The following is a 24,394-nucleotide window of genomic DNA, read 5'->3' as shown; positions in this document are numbered from 1 at the left end:
AAATCTAAATACTCTGGTCGTATTTTTAAATACTATTTGTGATTCTACAAATGCTACACATCCTATAACATATTACACATTTTTTATTAACGTTATGAAGCTAAACTCTTACAAATTATTTAAATGTGGATTTTTTTTATCTTGCTGTGTTTTCATTCATAATTTTGTTTTGGTGTGCTATAGAATGAAAGTTGCATGCTCCAAAAAGAGTATTTTAAACTACTTTACGTTATCAATGCGTCGGAATAGACTTCATGGCTCAATTGGATTTTAGTTGCTTTAAAATCTTCAACTGTGCGGACGGTTTTCTTTTGGAGAATGATTTCTGAGTTGATTTCGAAGTTGCAAACAAAAACTGGCATAATTTCAACAGGAATTGTTTCAGCTCTCTTGGCAGCAGTGTATCTCTTCCAGCTAAATGGCTCATACGACTATGGTAAGTCATAATGCTCTGTGATTCCAACCAGATCGATTAATTTGAAATTTCTCTTACTTTATAGTGAAAGGTGAGCGAGTATTGGAGTACGTACCCCCGCTACAAATTGCTTGTGGATTATTACTGATTGGGGGCGTTGTTAAGGCAAGTAGTTTACGGAATTTTAAATACATTTCGATTTGTTATTAAGATATACAAATATAGAACGACTATAGACTGTATGTGCCATGGATGATATCAAACGAGTTTTTCATTTACGTTCTACTTCATTCAATGGTCAAAATTATAGTTTACGGCAGCATATTTGACTTTGCCTTGCTCTCATCGATTGCGATCATAGGTAAGTAAATGTATTCGCATTAATTCATGTACTACCCCTAATTATTCCAATATATTATATATACACACATAGCTTACCTCGGTTGTGCGTTGCTTGCGGTGCAAAAGCAATTGGATAAAATGTACAAAGCTCAAGAGCGCAAATACAGGAATGTGCCTGTAAAAGATGTAGAGATAGTCAATGTATTGTAAAAAGATGAGTTCATTCATATGTAACTTGTCTGTATATATATGTATTTTATTAATTAAATGATTTAGTATGTTCATTCGGAAATATATATATTGTCTCCCTCTCTTAGAACCATAGGCAGAGAAACTAAAAGCTCGTTTATTCCATTGGTGAGCGCGCATTTCCAAAAGCTCCCAATCGAGTACTGTATTTCTCGAGGAGTAACAACAAATAGAGGAGCTACAGTTGGGTGTTCCGATTTTGAAATTCTCTGTACATATGTGTAGAATAATTATGCGTGTCTATGCATGTCTATGCATGTATGTGTGTGTTTGTGTATGTCTCGTGTGTTTTGGAAAAACAGCGATTGCGGGGGAGAGGGGGAAGGGAGGGAAATTCCAAAATACACATTTTCTGCGTATTTATATAAGGCATCCTGGAATAAAATTTGTTGTCCCTAGGTCATACAGTCACCGAGATATGGGTGATTATACGAACAGCGTTTCCACAAATCCCCCATAGGGGTGGAATCAAGAAAATAAAACGAACTCGTATAGCACACAAGGCACCCTTCTGCAAAATTTTGTCTCTTTATCTCTCTATCTCTATAGTCTCTAAGATCGAGGTGCTTATATGGACGGACAGACGGACAAGCTGCCAGTTCAGGAACGCAAATACAGGAAAGTGCCTGCAAAAAAAGTTGAAAGAGTGCATGTATTGTAAAAATATGAGTCCATTGAAATGTATGTATGTATGAACTTCATTAATTAAATAATATTGTATGTTCATTTAGAAATAAATATATTTTCTCCCTCTCTTAGAAGGGAAACCAAAAGCTCGTTTATCATTTTCACTGGTGAGCGCAATGCATTTCCAAAAGCTCCCAATCGAGTACTGTATTTCACCAGAAATAACGCTGTATTTGTGTAGATAACGAGCTTGTTCTGTTCATGTAAACAAAGTCTTAAAATAAACTTGTGTTCATATTTCGCCATTACAATATTAGTCTATTCTACGTTCTCGCACAATGTGGTCGTTCATCGCCAAAATGTTGAAAATGTTGGAAAGTAAGAGAGGCATTATTGCCTCCGGTGTCATTTCGATCGCTATGGTGATCATATTCTTATCGTTACAAAGAACTGTGTTTTACAGTAAGTAATAAGATTATGCGATTATAATAATTGTATGCGAATGGTAATACTACATGTCTTTTGCAGTGTATGGGGGAGAAATTGTATTTCACATTTCTGGTATAGAAATATTCGCCAGCATAGTGCTTATTGTAGGCGTTTTAAAGGTTTGCTAAAAGCTTTTATTGCTTTTTGCCAATGCCTAATTGAAATCTTCAATTTACAGGATAAACATCAATTCCTGCTGCCATGGATGATAATGACCGCCCTTTTTATCTATTCACTGATATACACAGCTATAGAAAGCTTCTATATTGAAATTTATTTTCAAGTTATCGCCTGGTTTCTGGTGCTCATTTTCACGAGTATGTATATTTTTTACCCGAATTCGTTAGTATAAGTTGTGAAATGCGTTATCTTTGCATTCCATAGGCTATCTGTCGTGCGCCCTGTACGCTGTATACAATAAGTTCCAGGAAATGCGAAGCGCCACTTCACCAGCTATATCCCAATCGACGGCACCCCCCGCATATAGTCCAATCGACGAAAAGATGATTAGGGTTTAAAATAATTTGGAACAAATGTATGTATTATTTGTATACCCTGTACCCAAAGGGTATACTAGTTTGTATTTATACACTAAATAACTAAAATAAAATACAGCTTAATGATGGCCGAAAGGTTATTATTTGAAATGATTGTCTCTTCATAGAAACCTGTGCCTGTGACTATCCACTTCCAGAAACCCTATTGGTAAAATAAATTTAAAAAAAAATGATAGAATTATTCTATAACTTTCAGTTGAATATGTTAGGTTCTAAGAATCAGCTAGAAACATTATCTGATCTGCATTTTACATTCTCTATCGATGTCAGTAATCCCCTTTTCTCTTTTCACTCTGAAGTTACATTCAATCGATATCTTAAGGAGTTATCGTTAATTTTTGTTCACTGCGAACACTATTCATATAAATCTTTGAAACGTACACAATTATGAAGCACACCTCTTCAATTTGACGCCAGCCACCGTGGCCAGCCTCAACAATAGAGCTAAGCACCAAATCTTAGCCAAGTTGACAATGACAACAAATCGGAAGACATGCCAACAAACGCGTGGACACGTGACCAACAACGCAGCACTACAACAACAACAACAACAACAACTAGCTAAGGGTATGGAGAGAAATGAATAAGAGAAATGTCACTTCCGTCGGCTTAACACATTTAAACATGTCGACAAAAACAGCGCCAACAGCAACAACAACAACGACCACACAATACCAGGAGAGGACAGGACCAAGTATAAGGAGAACAACTTGCATCCCCTTGTGCCCTGCTGAGCTACTTTCTAATTTATGGGCTGTCAATTCTTTGTCATTTAGGAAGCGCGCGGGGCCAGCTTTGAGGCGTGGACGAGGGGGCGGGCAGCGGCGTCTGTGCGACGGCCACACTTAATGAGTCTTAAGAAAAATTATTCGCAATTAATAATTATGTTCATATTGTTTTCGGCCTATCGCCGAGCGCTGGACTGTACCATAGTTCAATGGCGGGGAACAAGGGCGACTCAACGGGGGGAGTGCGCGACTTGTTATTGCAGTTTATTTGATGTTTGTCATTAAATCATTTTGAAGTAGACTTATTTGTTGTCATTTTGTGTTTGCAGCATTCGGAAGTGGGCTTTGGAGCGAGAGGAAGAGTTTCGCACGCAATTCCTCCCCACTGAAGTGGTCGCAAGATTGACCGAGCATTTCAATTGAACAGTCCAAGTATTTCTATGTAGTGCTGGTGTTTTGTTGTAAATCAGCAATATTTCATTATAAACCCACTTGTACACATACAACTCGTTCGAGCTCATATATTTTGAAAGATTCGTCTCCAAAACGATGAAAATAGTATAATTGTTCAATTTTTTTAACAATTTTTAACTCTGCTGCTAAAAGTATTCCTAATTCTATTGCTATCTTTAGTTGAAAGAGCATCGACCAGCATCTGTCTGAAACAAATAAAATCAGTAAATGTTAAACTTTTGCAACGAAAACATGTCTGATAATAAAAAGTATATACAATAAAGTCCCGCTTTAATAAGCCATATACATATCTTAACAGAATTGTTCGATTTGCATAGAATTTATTTTTCATAGCACCTGTTTTTAACTAAAGACTCCATTATTGAAAGGCGCCTCTCAGCTATGGTAGATAATACGGCTAAAAAGAGCTCTGGCCCAGTACCTTAGCTGGCCCAACAATAGCCAATAATATTATCTAGGAACCACACACTTGAGGCTTGTAATTATGGACCCAATCGCTCCCTAATCCCTTATTGCTTATTTAGGCATCCATGCGTGCGTAATGCGTCTCGAAATTGCATCCAAGGCATGGCGAGGGAGCCGCGAGGTCTGCTCTCCAGGTTGGGCGGAGAAGACAATTTGCGCCTCCGCCGCAGGAGTTTGGCGAAGCGTTACTTTTGCATTTAAATTAAACGTCGCGATACTGTGGCCATACCTATATCTATGTATATTGCATAAACGGCTGTGAAGGGTATTCCGTGCAGAGTGTCTGGGTCCTTCAAAACCATAACAATGCAAAGTGTAAAGTGCAACAGCAGCTGTTGCAGCACAGCCATGACTGCATGTACATATGTGATAAAAGCTTAGCACCTATCGAAACAAGTCAACCCGGCAGTCAACTACATATCGTGAGGTTTTATGCATTGGCCATAATGGCAAGCAGGAGCTACAACAACATCAGGCGAATAATGCACTTTGTTGCAAGCTGCAACTACAACAACTGCAGTGGCAGTAACAACAATGGACGCACTTGACTTGGTCGGGCCTGTCATTCAAAATGACAACAGCAGCCACCCATATGGCACTCAACCCTCGACCCTCAAACTAAGCCACAAAATGTGCAACCATTGGCCCAACTCGAAGTTTATTTTCACAATTTGCATGTTTATTTAGAGGCAACGCACAGGACGCACTCACACGTACACGTACATTCCCCCAACAAAACCCATCCCATTCCATTGCATCGCATCCCCGCCCAGCCTGGCCCAGCCTGCAATTGCAGAAGCTCAAATGTATCTTATAGTTTGCTTAGCGTCAAGTGCAAGGTAAATACGAAATATTTTACGCAAATTTGCCAAGTGTTTGCATACTTGTAGGTCTGAGAATTCTGGGTCTGGGTGGGCTGCTCAATACCGGGTGGCCCTTGGAATTTATTGTAATTTGCATTTTAACGCTCAAATGCGTTTTTTGCGCATTCAATTTGAATTAGTTGATGGGTTGCTGTTGTTATTGTAGTTGCTATTGTTGTTGCTATTGTTGCTGCAGTTGCATTCGAAACGTGTTCAAACATACGATAAATTTATTTGCTTTATTTATGTACAGAGTGTTTGTCAAACGTGTGAGGCATAAAATTTATTGCTTGTACTCAGGGAAGGGTGAGGCTGTACATAGGTAGTCGACATTTGTTCCATTTCTAATTATCGCAAGAAAGAGCAGAGGAGCATTCATGTAAAAACAGCTTTGCAATAACATCGAAGGGAAAACTTACAATAAAGAAATATTTATAATCATTCAATGCAAGTTCTAAAAAGTAATATCTTTTGAAAATTTATAAAAATGTATCTTTCATCAAACGAATGTTTTCCTCCTTCATTTACAACATCTCTTTCGATCCATCAAAATGTAGCTTTCTGCTCCTTACTTCATCTAATTAGCTCTTAAGTAGAATTAATTTTTCTATTCTACTAACTATAATTTAGGTCTCCCACCTACACATATGGCTCTGAAGCAGGGCATAGCTGCCCCAATAGCAGATAAAATTAATATACATACACTACTGTTCATTTAATTTTGAGGTTTTCTTATCTTTTGACTTGAAATTATAATCACGTAATATTATTCCACATTTTTATTGTATTTGATGTTTGATTTATTAAAAGAAAATGAATTGAAATAAAATAAGAAAATAACATTATGCCTAGAGAAAGCTAATATGAGCCACTATTTGTGCAAATAGTACATATATAGCACTAATTTGTGGTGATTTTTAAAGCTCTTAAAAGCTCAAGCAGGTTAGGCATGAACTAATAACCTATTAACAAAATTAATGGCCATATACAAACATTTTTGTGCTATTAGTAATGCACAGAATGAGCTTTTGTGTATCGCTGATAAAGGGTTAAAGTCTAAAGCCGTATAAAATAATATAAAAGCTTTCACCTTTGGCTCAATTTGTTGGCAAATTAATCAAAGAGTTTTCTCTCTTTTTTCTGCGCCTGTTTAAAATATATATTAATATATCAATGTACAAAGTATTTTGCATGCATTTTCAATCAAATTGGAAAGCAGACGCCCGCTGCGCACATAAATTGACATGTTTGTCGGACGACGCTTTATAGACTTTTCAATAATACGGAATAAATAAAAAGAAAATGCCTCAAACGCAAAATAAGTTAAAACCGACTCGGCTCTTGTGCTGCTGTTTCCCTCTCCTTTTTTTTTTTCAATCCAGCTCACGCAGGGCTGTCGCTGTTGTTATACTACGAGTATATGCAACAAATTGTTTCAATTAACTAAATTAAATTTACACTCCTGCAGCATGGAAACAACAACAACAGTATCAGTGTCAGCGACAACAATGCATTGGACATATTGAATGCATTTTGCCGTACGTGACATGACACTGACAGATAGAAAAAGAAGAAGCGACACGAGAAGCAACAGCGGCCCCAAAACACGGCTGACTCGACTGACTCGGCTGACTGCGTAGAGCTGGCAATTGAAAATGGCAAACATGTTTGTTGTATGCGTATGCGAAACACATACACATACACATGCATACATATACTCGCACCATATACTATATAGTACTCAGCACGAAACACGGCATGGAAATTTATATAAAATTAACTGGCAAGCAGATGGAAACAGGGAAAATTGCCTGAGGAAATGCGGGAGAGACTCCACGATAATGCACTGAGCACAATTCAATATGACTGAGGCATTTATGTTGGTCCTGAAGTGTCAATGTTTGGAAAAGGTGTAGTCAGACTACTTCGTTTTATGCAGGGCTTCAATTATTTCTAACACGATATATCTCTGGCACTTATAGGCGAATGCATATTCCTAATACCTCATTTAATCAGATTACAAATATTATATATTGGATACATATTAGTATCTCTTATAATCATATGATCATTTCAATTTATGCGGATATTTTATGGCTTAGGCTTAATTTTAAGCACAATTGGCACTAGATCGATTTCTCTGAGCAAACTGAAGTCTTCCAATAACAAAGAATTCATGTTTTATGAGGCTGGTTCAAATAATACAAGTATTAGCCTCTAATTTCAAGAAAATATTTCTTCTCTTATACGAGTTGGGTATTTGGTTTTATTTCAGACTGCGATTTGTTTTAAGTAAATTACTATATTATTTGGAAAATTTGAAAAATTACCATATTTTTATTTCTTATAAAATTTCCTGGTAATTCTGTTAATAAATGAAGTAAGTTGACATATTCATATGTTTTTCCAATCTCAAATGAATAAATAACATAATTAAAATAAATAAATTAAAATGAAAACATTATCTCTTGGAGGCATAAGCAATTCCCTCGACTTCCATCCGTATTACAGTTAGTAATTTCAAAAATTCCCTTACTCATTTCTCAGAGTGTAATTTCCAACAACAATGTAGCGGACAGGCAACATTGTTCGTCAATATCAATTATGCGTTCAAATGAATATTGAAGTGTAGCCGCATGCCAGAGCCCAACCCACGCCTACGCAAAGCCCACGACCCTCAACCACCGAAGAGTCGACATCACCACAAAGCCACCGGGCGGACACACACACACACACACAGAGAACGCATTCTGGACAGCTCATCAGCATGAAGAGCATTGCGAAAAATTGGCAATTGTACAAAAGTGTTAACATGGCGCCGCATCCTGTGGGCAGCAGCCTGGGCGCTCCTGATGCAGACTGACCACACGACATTCACAGTCGCCGCTGTTGCTCCTGCCGCCGCCGTTGCCGTTGCCGTCGCCATCGGCAGCCGCCTTGGACACATCCATCAATGCCAACAGATTTAATCGCCATTTAAATTGTACGCTAGTGCCTTACTTGTTGTTGTTGTTGCTTCTCCTGATGCAGTGGAGGAGGGGGTGCAGGAGTGTAGGGGTGCGGGGGTGCGTGTGTGTTGCATTTACTTAAGCGTGTTATCAGCGTAAAATAAATCTCTGTGGAAGGGCAGTTGCTCCGCTAGCCTATCTGTTTAGTGTTTTCCAATCAGTCGCTGACCATTGGTCACGTGTCGTCCGTTGGTCAGTGTGGGTGCGGGTATGTGTGTGTGTATGTGTGTGAGTGTGACGTGTGTCACATAATTGCAATAAATTAGAAATTGTCAGTCCTTGAAACAATGTAGAAAGCATCAGACACTGAGGCAGCTTAGCTATGTCCAGCAACACCGCACTGTTTCGAATCGGTAATTAAATTTGACCATTCCCATGATTCTCTACTATTGGGCTATGCTTTCTTTTCATGGATCGTTTTGCTTTTCGAAAGATAATATTGTATACACAATTTCATCCTATATCTAGGAGTATATATTTCAAGACAATGGCTAGACAGCAGATACTTTCTCATGATATACACCTTTTTAATTTCATTTTTTCAAGCATCAGAGGTTTTAATTTATTGAAATATGTACATGTATGATTATTAAACCAAGCAATTTTTATTGAAGTTTTTCAATCTCCTGTGTAATGGATTAAGCTAATTATATGAATGAATTTTGTCGGGAATGCATTCACAAACACTGTCTGCTACATTACATCTGGAAGAGTCCACCCTAACTTAAAGAACAGCCTAGTGGGGACAAATGCCATCCATTTGCACCAGTTGCTTGGACAAAGGCTCAGCCGGGGAAACAATTTAAGCAACGCATAATGTAAATTTGCATTTACACACGGCCAGGCTTGGTTAAATTTACACTTCCTATCAATAAACCACAAAACCAACAGCTTTGGTAACTATGCACACATGCATATTTGTCAGGTGTTATGCCCGCCTGAGCGCCACACAACCACAGTCAACAACAATATTTGCTCAGTCAGCGATGGCTGCTTAAAGTGAATCGCAGAGCTTTTGCTAAAAATTAATGTAGCATACCGCACGGCGCACAACGCAACTCACTGGCAGGAAGCGCATACAATTAAGACGAAACTGGCGGAGAGAAAAAAAAATTAAATCAAATACAAAGACGCAAGGAAGTTATAAAAATAAAATTTTACGATTTTCCTGCAAGTGCAGCGGCTGGAAATTAATAGGCAACTACAAGACAATACGAAAAACTTCGGCTAACATATTTCAAGTTGTAGCGCCCACCCCGACCACGCCCTGCGACGGTGAGGCCGGCCAGCAGAAACGGAAGTGCGACAAATGGGGCGCGCCAATAACAGTAAAAACCAATTGCCAATCGTTAGTTTTTACAACACAAGACATTTCTCGTGAGCTCAACATCAGATTTCTTCTTTCCAATCTCTTTTTTTTTGCGTTTCGCCTAAAAGCTGATTAAATCACTCAAAGAAAACTCATTTATACTTGTGCAAGGACGACGCAAATCCGAGTCAAAGGGGCCGAACCGCACTGACCGAAGTCAATCACGAGGCTAGTTGGTCAGAACGGAAATGTGTCGAAACGTAATTGTTGTATGGGACGGAAGGAGGAATCAAAAATGTATATTGCCTAAAAACCGATTGGAGGGGGTTGCATTTTTCTAATTGCGCCGCCAGAATTAAAGATCATTCGCAATGTGGTTAGAGCTCTTCTAGCGTTGCTATAATAATTTTTGTGATCATTGATATCCCAACCAGCTTTGATTGAACTGTTTTTCTTTCAAAATTTGAAAAGGTTCTTAATTGTTTTGTAAAAACAGCTATGATATTTATATCAAGCAGTTACGATTTAGCTGCCCATTTTCTAAAAAATTATTTTATTTATATCTATTTAGACGCAGCGTTAAGAGCACAAACTATTGTCGAATGACATGAATGATGTTAGAAATAAATAAATTAAATGTTCATTTAATATTTTTACTAATATGAATAAAAGTGCTATTTATCGCAACGTACAATATATTATAATAACATTTCATTAGAAAATCATCTGCTGGATATTTTTTCAAAAATATCTTCTTTCTTTGGGTTTTCTTGTTCGGAACAACGACAACGATGCATAATCCTTACTACAAAATATAAATTCTTACGACCTTATCTGATACTCACAGAAACAAACAAAGCCACACAATTGTATATTAAAGTATTAAATTGAAAAATATATGACACACATGATGTAATTTTCAATTACAAATAAATTTAAATTCATCTGCCTTGCTCTGAACCTGTCGCTGGCCGTTTTAAAATCCCCAACATCATTTAGCGACGCAGATATTTAATTTATATGCCACACACAAGGCTCAAAGAAAACAATTAACAATTAATTTATTATTTTAAAATTAACAAAAACCACGCAGAACGAATCAGGCGATTATAATTGAAAGCAAGCATGAAAAAATCGAATCAAAGTCAAAATGGCGATTATGGTTCATTAACATAAAACCATAACCACAAATCGGATGCCTGGCCCCGAAGCCCCGTCCCGCTTGTTTAATGAATGTGGCAGCACCGATCAGGCCCGTCCTATCGATGGCTAATGAATCACATCGTCTTGACAGTTATCAAAACGTTAATGATTTTCAATCAAAACCAAAGCATGGGCGAAGGGAAATGCTCTGTCTTCCGTGGCTGCTGCTGTTACTTTTCGTCATGGTCTGAACGACCTCAGCTTCGGCTGGTGTCACATGTCAATTTGTGGAAAACCCCGAAATCTGTGGCGCACTCTCTAATGACATAGCCGGCCAAACGAAGGGGTGTCAAGAAATTATGGGTGCTGTTTCGGAAACGACAGCTTTCTTGACAGGCAGCCCAATATTCTCGTAGCGTAGTACCAGATCCATACACTACGCCCAACGTGTTAAATCTAGCCGCTGATATTAATAGTCTATCACGTTGCGCTGCGTGTTGTACGTGACTTTTTCTTAACCCTTTCCATGCGGCTTCTGGCTGCGACTCACACATCACATCACATCACATGCCGAGTCTAGTTGTTTGCCTTATCGTTTGATTTGTAGACATTTTATTGCTTTATTGATGCGTTTTTATCAAAAGCGCAGCATTTTTTGTTTGATGGATTGTTCAAGTCTTGCCCATATTCCTACCTTGAGGCGCAACCCTAAACATCATTTTATGCTGGTATATGGCTATGCCAAGCAATTCGCCTTGGGAAAGTTTTTCCTTTGTCAAATCTTGTTTGATTGGCACTTATGGGTAAGCAGGGGTATGTTTATGCGGCTGTTATGGGAAAATGGGAGTGCAAGCCAAAAACACGCACACCGCTCGTATTTTAATAAAGAATACAAAAAAAGGGGATTTTTCTCGAACAGTTGTAAAATTTTATGTGCTTAGAAAAAAATATTTAAAAACATAACGAAGTGTCGTTGCCACATTGTGCATCAACCTAAGACTCATTTTCATATCTCGAACCACTAATAAATTACTAATGCGCAGCTACGAGCTCAACCACACTCCCGAGCTGTTTGAAACTTTGCACAAAATATTAAATTTTACGATCTTAATTTGTGTGCGTGTTGAGCTTAACCGGGATGCCCATTACCAGCAACACTGCCGTTGCCATAGAGAGCCCAACAAGCATGCCCAATTGTCAATTACCACGATTGAAAAATGGCCAAGTGGCAAAGCCAAAAACTTGTACTTGCGCCGCGCATAAACCAATTTTATTGAGCACAGGCTCCAAAAACGAAGCCCTCGAACTAATCTTCTTAACAATGCGATGGGCACAGTGGGTCCAACGCCTTTTGGCCATCGAATAATTATTTCATTTCCGACTAATTATTGAACAAAAACATAAACATATTTTTTTAAGCAAGCATAACCATTTGGACTGCAATAAATATAATCAAGCTAAACCAATTCTCTTCAGTTTGAAAAATACAGATCATTTGGCGGAACCCAAAATACCGTTCGATAGAAAATTTAAAGAATCTAACAATTTAATGGAAAGTTAACATTCATTTAATTTTTCAGTCACATCAAACTATTTTCATTGCAATATTTTTTTGTTTGTTATGTTTTTATTATTATTTGTTTTTGGCTATTTTTTTATTTATTATTTTGATGTTGTAAATCTGACATTTTTGTGACCACCCTTTCAGAATTCAAAGACTGCAAGGTTTTTTAAATCATGCTTATGCAATTGATGGCAGCGCCGTGATTCGAACCGAGTGTATTTATTATTTCTTGACATTCGGAATCTGCAAAATCCTTTAGTTATAAATCTATTATCAGTTCACAAAATGAAGCCCACAGTGCAGTGGCAGAGACAGGCATTAGGGATTGGGAGAGCTGATGGGTCAACCTCCTGTGTCTATTCATATTTCAAAAAGCCAACGCTAAGTTGCGCGACTCGCAAAATGGCGTCATTAAAGTTTACGATGTTGCTTGTGCGCCGTAAAGTATGCAAAGCTGTTTTGTAATAAAGGGTATTTGCCGACATTTCGACATGAATTTTGAAATTCTGCTTGGCGCATACTTCAGTTTGGCGTCGGCCACTTTACGAGTGTATCTTTCGTTGTGGCGGCTATTGTTTTGCCTTTGCCACTTGAGTCTTTGGCCAGACAGCAAGTGCAAGGACTTACGAGTATTGTATAAGCTGCAGGCGCAGTTGCCATATATTTTGACATGTCTACACCCAAATCAACAGCCTGGCCGTCATACGATGCCACAAATGTTGGCATAAAATCAACAAAAGTCATCAAAGGATGCGCGCCGACTCAAAACTTTGCATATTAAATGTCATTTCGTAAAGTGGAATTAAGGAAGCGTACAGATATCTCAGCTAAACACAAACATACACACACATGGAAGGAAATGCGTCTACTTGAGGTTGTGGATGGAAGCGAACGCTGTCACAGCAAATTATGTCGAAATGCGTCTGCCAGGATACTCGCATGCTGCACATTTGCACGTCGTCGTCCTCCTCGTTGTCGCGCATTGAGCTATAAATGAAAACTAAACAGGATTATGCAGGGGAAGAAGTTGATGCAAATTTTATGAGCTAATTTTAATGAAGTTGCTCCAAAACTTGATGAATGTTGACAACATGCAGACAGCATCATAAATTATGCAAAAGAGTTGTACAGAAATTTGTTGATAAGCAGCACATTTTAAAAATTGCCCGATTCCATGAACTTCCTATGGCATCGCTTGAAATGCAAAACCAACGACTCAAGCGACTTGCTGACCTCTCGGGAAAATTGGTAATTAGTTACCAGTATGTAGATTTAGTAAGCCATAGAGCAAGGCAAGATATTTCGTCTTAACTGCTCAACTTTCTTCAGCCTCTTTTGATAAAATTTGATTAAAACGAGGCCATGCCTTTTGTAGCTGCTTATTAGAACAATTTTCATCTTTAAACAGTTAAGACTATTATTTTTTAATATTTTTCTGCAACAATAATGTTACGTTTGTTCAAACCTATATACCCTTCTCTGTGACTTCCAAGTTTTTCCATACCATCTTATCTTTTATCAAAAATCATTTGTTACCTAAAATTATAAAACATTCTACTACTTATAAACATGCACTATGAATACAATTTAGAAACCAACAAGTTTCTGATTCAGAAACTATTGTGATATGACTCTTTGAACTGATATTTGAAAGCAAAACTTCAAAGCACGTTTGTCATGGTCTTTAAAAATCATTGACCACACCTGATGGCAGCCTATTAGGATCATCATTAGAATCCACTTTGCAGAGCTGTGAAATTGTGGGAAAAACGATCGGAATTTCATGCTCCATTAAATGATTATGTATCGGATAATGAGAAGAAGAACAAATAGGTTTCAATGGCCAAAAAATACTTGCAACAAGGAGAGCAAAATCTAATTAAATTAAAATCAAAATCAAAATGTCTAACAATGCAGCCCAGCATCTACTCAAGTAGCTGTAGGGTACTGATGGTTAGCTGCCTACGCAGCAGATGCCATGGGGGAAGCACCCCGCTCGGAATCTGGAGAGGGCCTCTCATGGAAGCGTGACCATTTTCATTGATGTGCGCGCCCCGTTTATTATTTGAAGTTGCGCCGAGTGTCAAATCAACATCATTATTCATTGCGAGATAAATTGCTGTTTCTGTGGTAAGTCGAATCACAGTTTGGGATGCTAGTTTTAATTGAAGTCGGATTGAAAGGGGTTTTGGTTTGATACGAGCGTGTTTTAACAAAGCAATCAATATTGAGGGCATAATTAAATAAAACTAATGATGCCATTGACAGCATGCAAAGGCTAATGGTGTTGTGGTCGGTGGAGTAACGACTTGAACGCTGCAAGATCTAGAATAATTCACTTCTAGGTTAGGTTTGCCTTTTTAGTAACCTTTGTCATTTCTGGCGCTCATAGTTGACTTGACTTCGACTCCCGGCTCAGGCAGATTCAGATTTTTATGTAGCGTAACTAAACGTTAATTTATGTGCGCGAACCCCAAGCAACAACTTTCCCTCCGTCCCCAGCCCCCCTCGCTTTCCATTTGCGTGCAGGAATTAAAAAGAAATTAACACGCTTCCCAAATTCTGCTCGTGGGTGTGTCGAGCTCGTGTGTAGCCAACTGAATTTTACAACTCTCGCCCCCACCCACTCGTCTAATTGAGTTTATTTTTTGGCTTGCTGTGAGAGTGTTTGTGTAAGTTTGTCTTAATTTTAATGCACGCTCATAAAACAGGCGAAAAAATTGAAAGCCATAAAATGTCGAGTCCGGGACGAGCCAACAAGGAAAATTAAAATAAACACATAAAACTACGGCGCGATCTCGAGCTGATAACAAGTATATATACATACATATGGCAAATTGTAAGAGATACTCTCACACATGCCCTGCCACACCCCCACACCGCACACCGACTCACACTTGCAGACGACCGTGTGCGCCTATAAATCAAACGAAGCGTAAAGCGCGTTTTATCCTTTTGCCGGTACTCGGTTTATAATTTACATGCAATTTTACAAACGCACAAGTTGTTGGGAATGATTTTAATGGCTTTACGCGCCGCATTTTGTACGCTTGTAGACTTTTATGGGCTATGTATTTTGTACTTTGAATTTAAAGCGAGTGACAGCAATTTCTAATATGACGCTCGCTGCTCACACACTCATCGGTGCAGGACTCCTTTCACAGGTGCAAAGATAGTGGCCACGTTATTTTTTTAATCGTGTATTCAATATTTTCGAAAGCCGACATTTGCTGTACCAGCGAAGAAAGTAAATATCACTCATTTTTTTAGCATTGCTTTCCGAGTGTTTCTTAAGGCTTTTTAGCTTCAAAATATATTACTATGAGGCTCTTTTGCTGAATTTTTATTGCGCTTGCTTTTTAGACTTCATTGGTATTTACGATATATCGTTTTAGGCACTTAGTCTAGCTCTAACCACATGTTAGAGATTTTAAAAAGAGTTGTATACGTATTTATGAGTTAATTAAGGTAATAAAGCTATAGCAGCGCGCGTTTTAAACTGGAGTAGGTGTATTAATTATATACATTTATTCGGTTTTAGCATAGGTCTAGGGAAATTAAAAATTTGTCCACCTTTAGTTTTAAACTATATTTTATCTTGTATTATTTAATTATTTTAATTTAATTATACTTCTTTGTCTTGTACTGCTTTTTTTCTTCTCCTTTTCTTTTTTGTTAGGTTTAAAAACGTCTCTCTCTCTTTTCTGTGAATAGGAGCATAGCTGGCCGTTTGGCAAATAAAATTCCCTCACCGAGTCGGATTCGTTATCAGACATTTTTGTTATTTCTATAGGTTTTGTTTTTCTTTAGTTTTATCTAGTATAAGTTCTGTATTATTTTGATTTTTTTTCTTTCTCAAATCGACAGCTCTGTTTGTCGATAAAATAAAATAAATAAATAAATATATTGATCAGAAATTATATTCTGTTGTTTTTTTTTTTTTGACTTAAGAAATGCTATTGTATGTTGGAAGTTGGTAGGTGCTGTTACTTAATTTATTTATTTATCTTCTTATTTGAAATCGGAGCAATCTTTCGTTTATAATATTTTACCTTATGCGAACTTAACGTTTCATTAATATAATATTTTAAGTTTTTATACTCTACTACACTCCATTCAGATGATTTTGAAAACACACTTCAAAAAGAATTCACGGTACTTAATTACATTCTGCCAGCATTTTATTGTCAGTCCAAAAAAACGTATTCAAAAATGCCAGACACAAACTGAATGCTCAGATTTATAATAAACATTTATTTGTATTATTATTATTATTGACCATTAAAGTTAGATGCTATTTATAGTGGCTCTTCCACAGAGCTGGGAGTAGTAATATTTATAAAATACGATAAAAAAGACAGCAAACCCTCGTTGAGACTCTTATGGGCATAGTTAGAGACTTCGTAATCGAAACCAAGAAATAAATACCACCAGATGAAGCGTTTCATTTCTGAAAAATTTGTGCCAATGAGTCCGCAGAACTTGTCCAACTTTGCTAAGTGAATGCATTTTGTATGCAAATTTATTTTCGTAATGCAGATTTCAAGGTTTGAGGCGTACAGATCTTACAGTCAGGGGGTATTTGCACAGACATTTGCAATTAAACACATTGCCAATACGAGAAGTTCCCCATTGCCATTAGTTACTATCCCGGTCGTCGCATTTACAAAACAAACAGAACTACTCAAGCGTCACGAAAACATGTCATTTAGAAAATTATGAAATACATATAAGCTAGAGACCATAAGGAACATTTAGCAGTAGATGAAAAATTATATGTTGACAAAGGCACGCGACATGGTCATGGGTTGAGCTCGGAATGATGATGACTCTCGCGCGTAAAACAAACATAGAACAGGCCATAAATTAGCCCGCATTCTGGCATCAGGCATCAGGTGGGTACGCAATGATTGCGTAGACAATGCGACACGGAGAGGACAATGGACGGACAGAAACGGAAAGTGCTTTCATGTAGTTTTGCTGTGGGTTGTCCTCTGGGTAGGTGGTAAAAAATGCGTAAGGCATAGCAGGCTGTGTCTATAGAAAACTACCGGGGAAGTTCCGAGGGGGCGATTGTGGGCGACTTGTTGTCAAGCCATAAAACAAAGTGCCCTCCCATTCCGGTATTGTGTCTGCTGTGTCTACAAATAATTCGACTTATTCGTGCAGAACAAATCGTACGTCATTTGTTGTGCCACTAAAAAGTTAAAATGCCGAAACAGGCTGCCAACTCACACCAAACTGTGCACAGTGTGACTTTTTTTGCAATTGAAAAATGGAAAATATATATATTTGTTTGTAGTTTTTAAGAATAGTGTTTAGTTCTTAATGAAACAAACATATTTAAAAGATTGCAAATATGTTCATAAATATTTTCGCTAAGCGGCAAAGTAGGAGAACATATATTTTAATTTTAGTTTAAAGACATTCCCACAGTACAGAAAGTATTCCAGCGACATTTTTCAATTTAACTAAACATTTTAATGGTATTATATACGTATAAGTGAAGTCTACCTTATTGGAGTTTTAAGGTGTTCTCGTAATTAATTTCCATCTTAGCACACATTTTTCAATAATTCCGTAAATTGCAAGCGATATTAAAAATAAAAAATAACATCTTCAATTTTTACATTCACAAACAAAATGTTTTGCTGCATAAAAATAAATAGTTAATGAATTCCTTTTATAGTTTTCTAGAATCTGTTCTTCAATCTTTTAATTTTATTTATTATTGTTTTAATTTTATCTAGTTTCTTAAGATATTTAAACGCAAAGTTTTCCTGATGAACTTTCTTGATTGGAGGTTTTTGTGCTAACTGGAGTATTTTTCTACACACAATTGTAAAATCAATGCCTTTTGCGATTGCTTCGGGCTTTTTGTTCACTTTTTGGTTCAAACTATTACACTGTGCGAAACCATCGCCCCCTCCTCGCAGACTTTGGCAATTGCGCAATTAATGTTTTTGCAGCGTGAATTACTCGTGTACTCGTATGTGTGTGAATGTGCGTGACAGCCAGAGACAAGAAGGCGCTGACAATGACGTTTATGTCGTTGCCACTGATAGAGCCATAAAACCTAGGCTTCAATTTCCAATTGCTTGTATCTTGTGTGCCGTCGCTTTTACGGCTTTCCACATGTGCTTGGTTACCAATTGCAGTTGACAGGCCAAGTTTTATGACGCAAGTCGCGGCTGTCGTCATCATCCGTTTAGTTCATGCTTTGCCAAATTAAATCATAAATTTATAATTAATTTGCATATGCATTTCGTGCCAACATTTTGCCATAGAAAATTGGCATCATGGCTCAATTTTAATGTGCCTTGTGTGGCACAGAAAAGAGGAATTAAAATTAATTTATTACCAAATGTGTAATGGGCGTCTTGTGATGCGTCTTTTGTTTGTTTGTCATGTGAGAGCATTTAAATTATTCGTTTTGTTTTGTGGAATTTTGCATAATTATATAGACATTTTAATTGCTTTTTCAAGTAGTTCTCGGTGGTGGAGTACAAGTATGTCCATACGTGAGGAAGAAATACAAGTAGATTTATTTTAGCTTGGCATAAATGTTGGACCATTTGTGACGATGACGCCATCGAAGACAACTTTTTTTGGATCATTCACATTACTGTCTATTATTAGGTTTTTTTAAGCCAAGAATAAAGACAGGAATACCATAAATTATTAAGTGTACAAGTATTATGATGATAACTCAAAGGCAGATTATTGCCTGACACAACGAATTCAATAGTAGGAATATTCCTGATTCCAAATATCCCGAAATAAATCACTCTGATTACATTTTAATATTCATAATATTCATATCCCGTACTTAAGTGCAACAGATCTGTTAATTCCTTACTCTGTATTGTTCAAAGCCGAAGCATTTCAAAGCACTAACATTTTCGCTTTAATATCCCAGAAAATAACAAAATTTGTGTGCAGTTAGGCTCGTTCAAGGGAACAATTCACAACAGCAAGATAAAAACTGACCAAGTTAAATAAAAGAACGAACATTTAACGATTAAGAATTTGATACGAGTGTTTATATTTCTAAAGGTAAACAGCTGTTATAACTTTTTAAAGGAACTCCAGCTGAGCAAAACTTCACATGAAAATATACGTTTTTAATAAAATATTTAAAATCTCGTAGATTGACAGTGTCCTTCTTTATAAAAACGGGTAATCATAAACCCCTGACAGCATCAGGTTCGAAAATCATCAACAACAACAAGTGTGGCAAGAAGAACACATCAACGCTTACACTGTCTCGAGCACTTTATTGTTATTCATTAATTTTAATGTTTGTACAACCTGTGTGGAAATGCAATTCAAAAACATACCGAATTGAATTGAATTTCGAGTGCCCGGCACTGAGACAGAGCCAACCAAAATGAAATGAAATAAAATGAGAACCGTCTGCTCCAGTGGCGCGCACGATAAAGCCAAAAGCCAATGAAGCTAAGTGCGGTTATGAACCCTTTTCGCATTTAGTTGAAACAACAAAGGGCCACAGGAGTGCAGATTCGAGAACGTACGAGTACATGCCACTCTGTAGGTATGGGCGGGCGTGTGGACGGATCAGGAGTTTGCTAACGCATTTGCGTAATGGGCGGCTACTAAAAGGTATCGGCACCAGCACCAGCAACAGCACTGGCTTTAAACATTTAAGCCAGCAGCAGTTCAATAAACCCGCAGCAAGCACAAAAAGTATTCACATAGAAATGTTTTCACCATTGTACGCATATTCTAGTAAATAATGCCCAGTAGTACGTACAAATATAATTGCCCGATTGATGCTTCGCCAACATGCAAGCCGTGTAACAAAGAAGACCGCGTTGGGCACACAATGTGCGGCAATTAAAATGCATACGGAATGGCGACACCGAAAAATTATTTTATTATTAGAACATAAGCGTCTAAATAAATGACAATTGTCTGTTTAAATGCAACCATAAGTTGGACAACCCTCTGTACAAGTGACAGACCCTCCCCCTCCTCGCACACCACCCGCACAAAATATATGCGTCCCCGATGCAGAAATGTGGAAAATGTTGCATGTAGTGGGGCGTGAAAATGTGAGTACAGTTGCTGCTTCGGAGCAGAGTCTGGACCACCACCTGAGGCTGTTCATATTCGCTTTTCATAACATGTGTCAACTCAGCAGCCGGAGTCAGCAGCTCAGCAGTGTCTTGTCATCGAGAAACTAAAACCGAAATACCTGTATCAATGTCATAAAGGCGGGCGCACCATAAACTCATCTTCGTGCACAGTGGGCTGCATTATGTAATGTTATGGGCAAATATAACCTACAGCGGCATTGCTAATCAAGACGAATTAGACAATTCTAAATAGCAATTAGATCCCAATCAGATATTTTTCTACGCCGTGATATCTCGGGGAAACGCTCTGCTAAAAAAATGATGAAAATGTTATGTTCGAGGAACCACTCTTTAATATTCGAAGTTAGAAAATCTAACAGCATTTTGTATTTGCAACTAGCTTAAGCTGCCATATTGGCAGCAGAATAGTTTAATAATTGTAATATAATTGTTTACTAAATTGTAAATAATTTTTTATAATAAAAAAAAAAAAACAGCATGCATTTTGTATTCTAAATATCCCATAGACTTTTTTCAAAAATGAGACACACATTTTTGTGTGGGATCATTTTTAGAAAATGTTACATAAATATGAATATGAATATCTACTGCCGCCGTCTATAGATATTTCACAGGTATTTATATCAATGATAACTTACACGTATATCACTACAGATATCACTGCTTCAAAGTTATGCATATTTGGAAAATTGCAGTACCATTACATAATATTGCTTGTATATGTGTGATGAAAGAAAGATATGCAGCCAATTAAATTTGAATAAGTTTGTAAGCCTGAAGACAAGCTTTTCAATTAAGATTATTACAAGTAAATAAAAAGAGATTCTAGCTTTATATATGCACATTAAAAATAAATACATGTGAATACCAAATCAGTGTACTAGTTTTCAAGAAAAATACTTCACCCAGTTTCATTTCAAAAGCGTGTTATAATAAAACCGACTCAATTAATAATTCAAAACAGTTTGTTATTTACTCTCATTTCTGTTCATTTCAATTCTTTCTCAAATAAAGTCTTTGATCAACATTCCCATTTCACACATAAGAAAACAAAAGACAACTTTTTAAATGATACTTTATGTGAAAGCAGAAGAAAGCACCCCATACGATATTTGCCCACTTGTTTGCATATCTATACCACTGTGTGTTGCGCCTTTGTAGAGAAGCGACTGAGCCTGAACATATGTGCGTGCGTGAGGGCGTTAAACTTTCTACGTCTGCTGCCGTTCTATGAGCACAGCATGTAATTTGTTATCCAACAATTTATAATTGCATCAAAATACACAAACACAGACACACATACTCGTACACACAAATGGAGAAACACGCACAGGAGTAGTGGGAGATGAGCTGACTTTTTGAGAAATTATTATGAAAGCATACATGTTTCTATTTTTGGTTAGATGGCTGAAGGACTAGAGTTTGGACGGAGTGCAGCCCCTAAGTGGTTAGAGAGATGTTGGAACTGTCCAATACAATTTTATGCTATGCTTCACAATTTGTATGTTGCTCGGTTTTGTGGTTGTTGTTCCTTCTGATCTAATTTAATGTTGCCGGCTTGTTTGCTTGGATTTTCACTTTTGGTTGATTTATGAATTTTTAAATCAATTTGACAACTCGCTAGGGACTGGGTCGCAATCGACGATAGTTAATTGAAGTCATGCGATAGTTGACTACTGGATAAAAAATATATGTATGAATAGTATTAATTCCTATTCAATAGCAGACAAAATACAAATTCCTTGATAGCGATAGAGTATTATTCAATTCCCTGTTTTTTTACTCCCCGATGCCCAGTTGAAATCAATTACAATGCCTTTCTCATTTAAATTATAACACTTTCCCATGAAATTTCCCATCAACCGGGCCGGATGTTCCATCAAAATTTAGATTGAAAAGCGAAAGGGACACGCATTTAACATGCATTTTAAAGTACGAGCAAGCGACCAACGCTCGGACCCGCGCCACTGCGGATTGTGAGATTTTTTAACATTCTCTAGATTGATGACGTTGTCGAGCGAGTGGGCGGGGTTGGCAGGCATACCGAAAGGCTCGACGGTGACGAGCCCATTGAGTAATACGTCATTTCAATTGTCAAAACGAAAAATAAAATCCAAAACCAACGACGCCTGCCGCGGAGTACAGAAACGCTGTTGTTGCACGTGGACGCGTTTCCGCACAAGTTGCTGTCGATCAGATGGCGGCTAAGGCTATAGATACGGCTACTGGTTCTGGTGCCGGTGCTGGTGCGGGAACCAAGTTCAACATTTTAACATGTTCCGTCACGCCTGGAAATTACATGTTTGATGTTTGATTTCAAATATTTTTAGAGCAATTTTAAGTAGCGTCTAAGTTGTGAGCGTTTAAAGTGCAATCTTTTGTTTGTTGTTTTTTAAGGGATACTTTTCAATAAAAACATTAAAGATTTCAAATTATTGGGGGTGTGTACCATGAACTATTTCTAAACATTTTGTACGCTTGTCAAAACTTGTAAATGTCAGAAAGTTATGCGATTAAGCTGACAGACAGTAGCAGTTGGATGTGAATTGAAGCTTTGTGGTGTAATTAGTTCGATACAATGCCCAGCATTTGGGCAGTTTTTTAACACAAATTTGGAAAGCGGAAACTACAATGATATCAAAAAAGGAGAAGAAGAAAACTTATTTTCACAGTCCAACAAGCCAGATTCTTCAAGGCTTACATCAGCGAGAAGAACGACAGGATTCCAAGCAAAGTAATCTTGCAATGGGGATTTTATACTCCACAATAATAAGCAATCTTTAAATGAACTAAATGACACCATATTTATATACATTCGTTATTGTTCAAAAAATTTATTAATTACTTTTTTTCTTAATGGAAAACTATATCGAAATAACAAGCGCTATTTTATTTTAGTTTATTCATTTTTGAATTTTTAAAATGTAATATGATATTCTCATGGGTTTTCCGTTCATTAATAAAATGTAAAAGAAGAACATCACTCCCATTTGTGGGTAAATGAAATGAAAAATGACAAAAACCAATGTTATATTAAAAACAAAAAGTTGTTAACTAATGAAAAAAACTAGCAGTGCTTTCGACTTGCCAAACTTTTTTTTTCGAGCAATTTGAGCTTTGCAATATAAGTATTGTCTTCAATATTTGAAAACTTGTTTGAGACCTCACCATCAATATACATATAATGGAAAGCAGAGCAAACCAAATGCCATCATCAGCATTCGTTCACCCAAAACTAATTACAAACACCCGACCACAAAGCGACAAGTCCAAGTGATTCAACCAAACCACCATATCCAACTAAACACCGTCACGAGTTCGCTGCAGTGCGCTGTTTTTGTCAACCGTGCAAAAATTTGGACAAGCAAAAGGCAACGACAACTGCCAAAGCCAAAGGCATAACCAAAACCAAAACCAGAGCCAGAGCAAGAGCCAGAGCAAGCGCCAGAGCTCGGCAAAAACCACTCGACATATCAACTGAAATGGAAACACGGGTAGCAAACTTTTCGGTCTCTCTCGCCTGGCGTCTGACATGAAAAGGACATGTCACACCGTATGGGCACATTAAGTGTAGCCACAATTTATCAAGCCGCATAAATCTAAATAGAGTTGCACAGCCAGCTCGGTGTGGGCGCGCATCAAAAAGTCAGAAAGCTAATTTGCATTTAAAAGGACAACAAGCAGAAGGACCCAGCTGCCAACAATCCAACTGTCAATGCCTGGCTGTCCATGCACAATATTTAAAGTAATATTTTCAATTTAATAAGCCAAGATAAATGAAGAGCGCAAAGTCTGATAGCTTTGGCCAGATAGCTCTTGGCCGGGCTCATATGCAAAAATATTGTATGCCAGGCAGATTGAAGCGCTTTGCACATTTGGCGCCTGACTTGGCACATGTGTCCGCCTTATTTACATAGTTTGTTAGCCAGGCTACATATGTATTACTTGTACTGTCAATATTTTATGCACTTCATCAAATGACTGTTCCGGGCGATAAGACAGCGTCTTTTGTTGTGCGCTCAGTCGGCCATTTTGTGGTTC

General features: G+C 37.5%; 2 protein-coding genes across 2 annotated transcripts; both read left to right on the top strand.

Moving 5' to 3' along the window:
* The first annotated feature begins 304 nt into the window (after positions 1-304).
* LOC115622440 lies at positions 305-1,073 on the top strand. Its single transcript, XM_030516382.1, has 4 exons — positions 305-436; positions 501-580; positions 641-776; positions 849-1,073. Exons 1-4 carry the CDS (start codon positions 319-321, stop codon positions 965-967), a joined length of 453 nt encoding a protein of 150 aa, XP_030372242.1. The 5' UTR covers positions 305-318; the 3' UTR covers positions 968-1,073.
* Positions 1,074-1,957: 884 nt separating this feature from the next.
* LOC115622439 lies at positions 1,958-2,769 on the top strand. Its single transcript, XM_030516381.1, has 4 exons — positions 1,958-2,095; positions 2,162-2,241; positions 2,301-2,439; positions 2,507-2,769. Exons 1-4 carry the CDS (start codon positions 1,972-1,974, stop codon positions 2,638-2,640), a joined length of 477 nt encoding a protein of 158 aa, XP_030372241.1. The 5' UTR covers positions 1,958-1,971; the 3' UTR covers positions 2,641-2,769.
* The last annotated feature ends 21,625 nt before the right edge of the window (positions 2,770-24,394 follow it).

Source organism: Scaptodrosophila lebanonensis, unplaced genomic scaffold (assembly GCF_003285725.1).
Source record: "Scaptodrosophila lebanonensis strain 11010-0011.00,11010-0021.00 unplaced genomic scaffold, SlebRS2 tig00000043-arrow-pilon, whole genome shotgun sequence".
In the NCBI taxonomy this organism is placed as follows: domain Eukaryota; kingdom Metazoa; phylum Arthropoda; class Insecta; order Diptera; family Drosophilidae; genus Scaptodrosophila; species Scaptodrosophila lebanonensis.
Note: the sequence above shows the minus strand (reverse complement) of the source record. Positions and strands in the feature narration are given on the sequence as shown.

Bases quoted from the DNA above. Each gene is read 5' to 3' on its own strand.
- LOC115622440 (XM_030516382.1), top strand. From the start codon at position 319: ATGATTTCTGAGTTGATTTCGAAGTTGCAAACAAAAACTGGCATAATT. The intron at 437-500 runs GTAAGTCATAAT...CTTACTTTATAG, and splicing joins AAATGGCTCATACGACTATG to TGAAAGGTGAGCGAGTATTG. The intron at 581-640 runs GCAAGTAGTTTA...ATACAAATATAG, and splicing joins TGATTGGGGGCGTTGTTAAG to AACGACTATAGACTGTATGT.
- LOC115622439 (XM_030516381.1), top strand. From the start codon at position 1,972: ATGTGGTCGTTCATCGCCAAAATGTTGAAAATGTTGGAAAGTAAGAGA. The intron at 2,242-2,300 runs GTTTGCTAAAAG...TTCAATTTACAG, and splicing joins TTATTGTAGGCGTTTTAAAG to GATAAACATCAATTCCTGCT. The intron at 2,440-2,506 runs GTATGTATATTT...TGCATTCCATAG, and splicing joins TCTGGTGCTCATTTTCACGA to GCTATCTGTCGTGCGCCCTG.